The sequence below is a fragment of the Spinacia oleracea genome, chromosome 4 (genome assembly GCF_020520425.1).
Source record: "Spinacia oleracea cultivar Varoflay chromosome 4, BTI_SOV_V1, whole genome shotgun sequence".
In the NCBI taxonomy this organism is placed as follows: Eukaryota; Viridiplantae; Streptophyta; class Magnoliopsida; order Caryophyllales; family Amaranthaceae; genus Spinacia; species Spinacia oleracea.
Window position 1 is genome coordinate 112271296 of NC_079490.1, and position 6744 is coordinate 112278039.

Consider the following 6744-nt stretch of genomic DNA (forward strand, 5'->3'; position numbering starts at 1 on the left):
CCAGAATTTTTTTGGAAGATTAGCCTGAATTCTCAAAGCTCTAGCAACCTCAGTAAGATGTCTGTGTTTCCTTTCGACTCGACCATTCTGTTGAGGTACACCTACAACACTTTTCTGATGGACAATACCCTTTTTGGCAAACAAAGCACTACACTCTTCCTTAATGATCTCTGTTCCATTGTCAGACCGTATACATTTAACAGTCTTTCCAAATTGATTTTCTACCAAACTAAGGAAATCTGAAATGGTTTTATACACCTGTCCTTTATTATGCAGCATAAAAGTCCAGGTAGTTCTACTATGGTCATCAAGTACAGTCAAGAAATAAGAAGCACCATTTAAAGCACAAACTCTAAATGGTCCCCACAAATCAAAATGAACCAGCTGGAAAATTTCAGTAGCTCTATTGTCACTCCTAGGGAAAGGTAATTTGTGAAACTTTGACTGAAAACAAACATCACAACCAAAAGTGTCAATACCTTTACAAGCACAAACATCAATATGTTTCATTCTTGACAACGAGGCATGACCTATCCTAGCATGAATCACTTGAACATCAACCTGATTTGCAGCTACACCATTTACTGCCTTATTTTGGATACCAGAGTCAACAAACACAATGTTTGATCTAGCATGATCAATTATTTCAGTATTTACAACTTCAGAAGTACCTTCAATCTTCATGAAGTACAACAGACCAAGCTTCTTCCCAACGGCTTGAGTTTCCTTAGTAATATGGTCCTGGAAAACACATTCAACATCATTGAATGTTACTAGCAACTTGTTATGTTCAATAAACTTTCCTACAGATAACAAACTGTGTTTAAAATCTTCGATCAACATAACATCCTTCAACACCAAGCCATTATGCAGAACTATCTCTCCTAGTACCTTCACATATTTGTAGGTTCCATCAGGCAAACAAACAGGAATGGGAATCTTAAGTGTTTTACTAGTTTTGAACAGTTTAGCATTGTGTGTCATGTGATCTGTGGCACCAGAATCTACTATCCAGTTATCACCATATACAAGATTACAAGAGGTAAGGCAATTTGGATCCATACCTGCACTATTAGCAAATGCAGCAGAATGAGAACCCATGGATTGCTTCCCTTTCAAGGCTCTTAGAACTTCCTGGCAAATTGCATTGACCAGATTAGCTTCATTCTGTCCACCTCCATCGTCTTCCTCTAAAGGAGACTCAAGTATTCCGGTCTCATATTCCACATTAGCAGCCATTTTTACTCCATTCTTCGAATTCTTAGGATACCAATCAGGGTACCCTATTAACTTGAAACATTGATCCTTTGTGTGACCTTTGTTCTTGCAGTAGTCACAATATCTATCCATCTTCTCTTTCTTCCAGTCCCTTTTACCACCAGTAGTAGAGGAACTTGGTTGAGATTTCTGAAACTTATGTGCTGCCAGAGCACTAACTTCAGTAGTTACATCGGCCATGCCACTTATTTCTTTCTGTTTCTCTACTTGTTGCAGAATAGAAAAAGTTCTATTGATTGAAGGCATTGGGTCTGTTGAGAGAACATTAGTGATAGTGTTGTCAAAACCACTATTGAGTCCCAACAGGAATTGCATCACCTTCTCCTGGGATTCAAATTCAGCTAACCTCTTCAAGAAACTGCAACTACAATTCTTCAAAACTCCACAACTACATTCAGGAAAGCTTCTCAACTCCTTCAATTTATCCCATAGATTCTTCATTTTATTGTAATACGTCAGAATTGTCAAATTTTGTTGTCTCAGGCCATCTAACTCCTTCTTTAACTGATAAACTTGTGGTCCATTACTCTGACCAAATCTTTCTTGAATATCACTCCATAAACACTCAGCAGAATTCACAAGATTGAAGTTCTCTGATATATCAGGTTTCATTGAACTCAAAATCCAACCAATCACCATATAGTCACAACGTATCCATCTATGATAATTGGAATCTGTAACCTCCGGTTTCTTCACAAATCCCTCAATAAAACCTAGTTTGTTCTTGGCTCCAAGAGCTCTCTTAACATTTTTACACCACCCTATATAGTTGTCCCCATTAAACAAAACAGAAACTAAAGGCGTCGTCGAATTATCGGAAGAGGCTAAAAATAGAGGATCACTGAAGCAATTACCTCCATTAGATTGCATAGTTTGTTGTTGTGGAACCGATTCCTCTTCATTACTCGAAATCGCCATTAATAACGCCCAAATTTTTTCCAGAAACCTTGCTTCCCCAAAATAAACCCTTGAATTGTCAACCTCAAAAAAGAATTGAAACTTCGAATATAAATTGCAGTAACCACAACAAGGACAACTGAAGAATCAATTGTGGCAAATCTCAAACCAATTTTCCAGAAATTGATTGAAAGCACCTCCAAAAAAAAAACGCGGAAACAAAATAATTGGAAATCAATCCAAACAAAACAATCTGATTGTATTTAATTTGTTTTGAATGCAACAAATCAAGGATTACGAGGGGAAAAAAATGAGCGAATTGGATCATATTTGCTCTGATACCATGATGATAATCACAAATGTGATTCTTAATCAGAGAGGTAAGAGACGAAAGAAGAGAGGAAGAAATATGATGTAATTGAAAGAATATTACATTAAATGAGTTGTACAAAAAGGAAGTATTTATACAAGAAAGTCAATACTCGTCTACTAAGAAAGTATATTTAAGTTATAACTCTCATAATCTATGATTTGTTCCATGAAGTTGATGCCATAATGACCAAGGTTACAGTTTTTCATGTTACTCTTTTTAGTATTTGTTTTAGGATGTTCTAAGTTTTGATAATTTTTGTTTATTTGTTTAAATTTTAATGCTGCTGTTGAATGTTCCGTTGGTACGTATTTGCTTTGTGTAAGTAAAATCTGTTTTCAGCACTTTATTTTACTGATGGATGTTTGATTTGTTCGTTTGTGAATGCAGAATGCTGCAGGAAAACATGAGGAGACAGAAAGCAAGAATAAATACAGGAACTTATTAGATATTGCCATGAAGAATTTACCCCTCTTTGATGATGACATTAAAGAGGATACATCTTCTGTTTCATATAGGAGAAGATATGGAATATATGAAAATGCTTTGAGGTAGTTCCACATTAGCCTTGTTTAATTTATACAGAATTCTGTTTTCTGTTTTCTTTTTTCTGTACTTGCACATTTAGTGCATGCATGTAGTGTAGTCAAAACCTTTGTTATATGATATATGATATATGATATATTGATATACTGTCTGTCAGCAAGGTTTAGACTTACTGATGGTGCTTTCGCGCAAAATTAAGGAATTCAAATGTCTTTGAATAGATGACTGTCGACATTAGATCAGTATGCGAATACACTATGAGCTTGCAGTCTCATGTTCTTAAATTCAGTCTAATTTTCATTAGTTGTATGACTTGATTTGTAGTTTTTGAAAATTCTGCCTCTGCGGATCTGTGGTATCTGTCTGATTTTTCTTTCATGAAATGGAAAGTATTGAATCCTAAAAGCTGTCTCTAATTTTCTGGTTTTGCTTTCATGAAATGTTCCAGAATGCAATACAGAGGACAGTGGAAGAAAATGAAGAGTTAGAAAAGCAGTATCGCAACAACGTCCACCTCGGTGGAGATTTCAGTCATCTCAGCCTGAGTGCTCAGGATGTCTTAATCAAGTACACAACAGTGGAGTATGTAGAAGACATGGACTGGGAGATCATAAACTTAAATGTGGAAGGAAACTTTTGACTGATATCTTATAAAATTTCAACTTCAGGACCATTAAAATTCAAAGACAAGGCTAAACTTTTTTTCATGGTATATTATGAATCAACAGTTTAAGTAGAGCTACACTTTTTTTTAATCATTTTATCTAAATATTTAATCCAAAGCAAATCAATTACATGATTTAGATCAGCTTGTTGAACTCCAAACTACTGGAAACCGTGATATTGGTGATAAATTTGATATACAGGATAATACATTGTAAATGCAATATTTGGTGTTGAAAGTATTTCATGGAATCAAAATTTGGTCCTCCTAGGAGCTAGGATAACAAAGAAATCGGTCAATTATAAAACTCCTGTAACAAATTTGCATACAAAATATGATTCCATGTATCAGGAACTCCAGGCAAACACCAGTGAATGCAATCTGCAAAGTTTGTGGGGTCAGATTTTTGTTCCTTGGTTAAGAGTTTGCCTTTCCTTTCTGTATAAATTGTGGTATGTGCATCTTTCCTGAAGTCTGATAACTGAGTAATGTTCATAAATGTTACATCTATCTTTAATTCTTGTAATGTTTCCTGCACTATCTTCATGATTTCGAGACTCGTACCCATCCCCCAGTACGGTCCATGGATAGGTTCCTTTTCGTTAAAACAGTTTCCATCACTTCCTGGGTTCCATTCTGAGCTCCTGTTATTTACAAAGAAATAAGCCAAGAATTAACATCAGTAACTCAACGTCTTGCATTGTTTCTTAGATGGATAAACTTTCAAATGGGTTAAATGGTTACCTTTATTCATTATTAGTGAATTTGAACAATAACTTTTATTAAAATGAAAACTTTATCTCTAAAAAATACGTAGAGAATTTGTGATAAGAAAATCGTACCACAAATGTGTAGGAGACAAACTCATGAAGAACACTTTCTGTGTCTGAGAATTGATGCTGGAATCCAACCAATTTGCCCATGTTTGTAATGCCATTTTGTAAGCTGTAGTAACATTATATTCGTGTACATCTTTGAGATTTCCGTACCTGTAACATATTTATCCATTGTATAGAAATTAAATTAGAGAAAACTCGAAATATACATGCATCGAATCATCATTAGTTTTGTACATCAGGAATACTAATTAAGTTAAAAAACTTACGTTACATTAATTATAGGCTTGTACATCCACCAAACATAGGTTTCAAATACTAAATAGTCCACTCCTTGCCAGTTTTCGCTGTGATGAGCTATACGATCAAGCTTAACCAGCCTCTTAATTACTGTATGATTTGTGGAATGGTCCGAATTCGACTCAACTATGAATGGAGCCCAGTAGAACTCAATTGTTGCATTATATTCCTGCAAATATAAAATATTTATCATAAATAAACGTTGTAAATAAAATAAAAGAGAACTGAAGAAGCTACTAGCTAGTGTAACCATACGTGCCTGAGCATAGAAAATCTTCTTAGAAGGAACTTTGTCAAGTGATTTCTTTCCATCAGGAATTGCAGACTGTAACATGCAAACCATCGAGTCGAATTGACCTCTTTGAATCGAGTCTCCTACGAACATCAACCGTTTGTTCCTTAGTATACGCAATAGCTTTACTGCACTAAACCTGCACGCATCACATACAAGTGTTATTATCAAACAACGCAGAGGTCTTGTATACAACCCATGCGATACTCAGCTCGCACCGTATTCACTGAATACGCTGGATAATGCTCAACTTTGACCACTAATATCTTTAACTAAATATTTTATAAAATTTTAATACTTAAAAATATATTAAAAATATATTAAAATGAAGCCAACAATATATTATATACTAACATTTGTTTTTCATATATATACTATAAAAAGAATAGGGTCAAAGCGAATTATGTGAATAACGCAAAAAGTCAAAACGATGTGAGTATTTCGGGACGGAGGGAGTACTAAAGTTTTAAAAGCTAGTCCGGCCATTTTTGGTGATTTTATGTATAAGAAAACCTATGAATTTGTATCTTATTAGATTCACATGATTGTGTATTTTCACTATCATAAAATACTTAGATAAATATGCATATATGCCTAATACGACAATATAGAGATATTAATTAACGGTTAATAATGTACATATTAGAGAGCATGTAATATAGAAATGGGAAAAACTTAATGAAACGGAAGCAACAATGGAGTACGTATGTAGTACCTTGGTAAATTGCATTCATTAGGCTGCCATCTCCAAAACTGGTAAAAATTATCAGGCCTCCCATTTCTTTGACAAGTAACTTGCTTAACCAGAAAAGGGCAACTCTCCTCATTATAAAACGGGTGAGACTCATTATCCCAAACCCATTTCCCATCGAAAACATTACAATCTTCAATATCTTCATAACTATTATCGTCATCATCGAAAGAATTGATAATGTACCTATGAAATCCGGTCCCTCGTAACCAAAATTGCCAGTGGCCGAAAATGGTTTCCCGGATACTCTTTAGGTTGTCGAACACTAGCCTCGCGGTACCTAGCATAAGTACACATGCCAACGCGATAGGTAAGATGGATTTGTATTTAGCACGATTTAGAGATTGTTGAGTCGTCATTTCGGATTTCTGCTCATGTTTGGAGTATGAAGAAATATGGGTAGGAGTTTGTCACATTTTTTTTTTGGTATGATTAGGTTTGTTTTAACGTTAGATTCAAGCATTTTAAGAACAATCACAAGTAACCATACAACTACCGGTTGGTATTTGGTAAGACGTTTGGATTACGTGTCTTTTGCTGCTACAATATACTCCTTCCGTATATTAATGATTCGAGCACTTTGAATTCACCGGCATAAAGTTTAACGATGGTGAGTTGATTTTGTTAAAGAATGAAAGAAATGGGGTAAGTGTAGATTAAATAATTAAAATAAAAGATAATGGAGGTGGAGTAATTGGGGGTAAATGTGAATTAAATAATTAAATATTAGTAGGGGTATTAAATAAAAATGATACTCGTATAATAAAATAAGGGGAGAAATTTTCAAAAATAGAAAGTGCACCAATCATT

The 6744-nt window shown here is 34.7% G+C and overlaps 2 protein-coding genes across 2 annotated transcripts; both read right to left on the reverse strand.

Moving 5' to 3' along the window:
- Positions 1 to 727: 727 nt before the first annotated feature.
- LOC130459083 (uncharacterized) lies at positions 728 to 2196 on the reverse strand. The gene is made up of 2 exons (XM_056842103.1): positions 819 to 2196; positions 728 to 741 (listed from the first exon to the last, which is right to left on the reverse strand). Exons 1-2 carry the CDS (start codon positions 2194 to 2196, stop codon positions 728 to 730), a joined length of 1392 nt encoding a protein of 463 aa, XP_056698081.1.
- Positions 2197 to 4035: 1839 nt separating this feature from the next.
- Positions 4036 to 6372, reverse strand: LOC110788219 (protein trichome birefringence-like 31). The gene is made up of 5 exons (XM_021992854.2): positions 5899 to 6372; positions 5151 to 5322; positions 4861 to 5060; positions 4598 to 4744; positions 4036 to 4399 (listed from the first exon to the last, which is right to left on the reverse strand). The coding sequence occupies exons 1-5, from the start codon at positions 6291 to 6293 to the stop codon at positions 4051 to 4053; spliced, it is 1263 nt and encodes a 420-aa protein (XP_021848546.1). The 5' UTR covers positions 6294 to 6372; the 3' UTR covers positions 4036 to 4050.
- Between the last annotated feature and the right edge of the window lie 372 nt (positions 6373 to 6744).

Bases quoted from the DNA above. Each gene is read 5' to 3' on its own strand.
- LOC130459083 (XM_056842103.1), bottom strand. From the start codon at position 2,196: ATGGCGATTTCGAGTAATGAAGAGGAATCGGTTCCACAACAACAAACT.
- LOC110788219 (XM_021992854.2), bottom strand. From the start codon at position 6,293: ATGACGACTCAACAATCTCTAAATCGTGCTAAATACAAATCCATCTTA. The intron at 5,061-5,150 runs GCACGTATGGTT...TTATATTTGCAG, and splicing joins AGAAGATTTTCTATGCTCAG to GAATATAATGCAACAATTGA. The intron at 4,745-4,860 runs GTAAGTTTTTTA...AATATGTTACAG, and splicing joins AAGCCTATAATTAATGTAAC to GTACGGAAATCTCAAAGATG.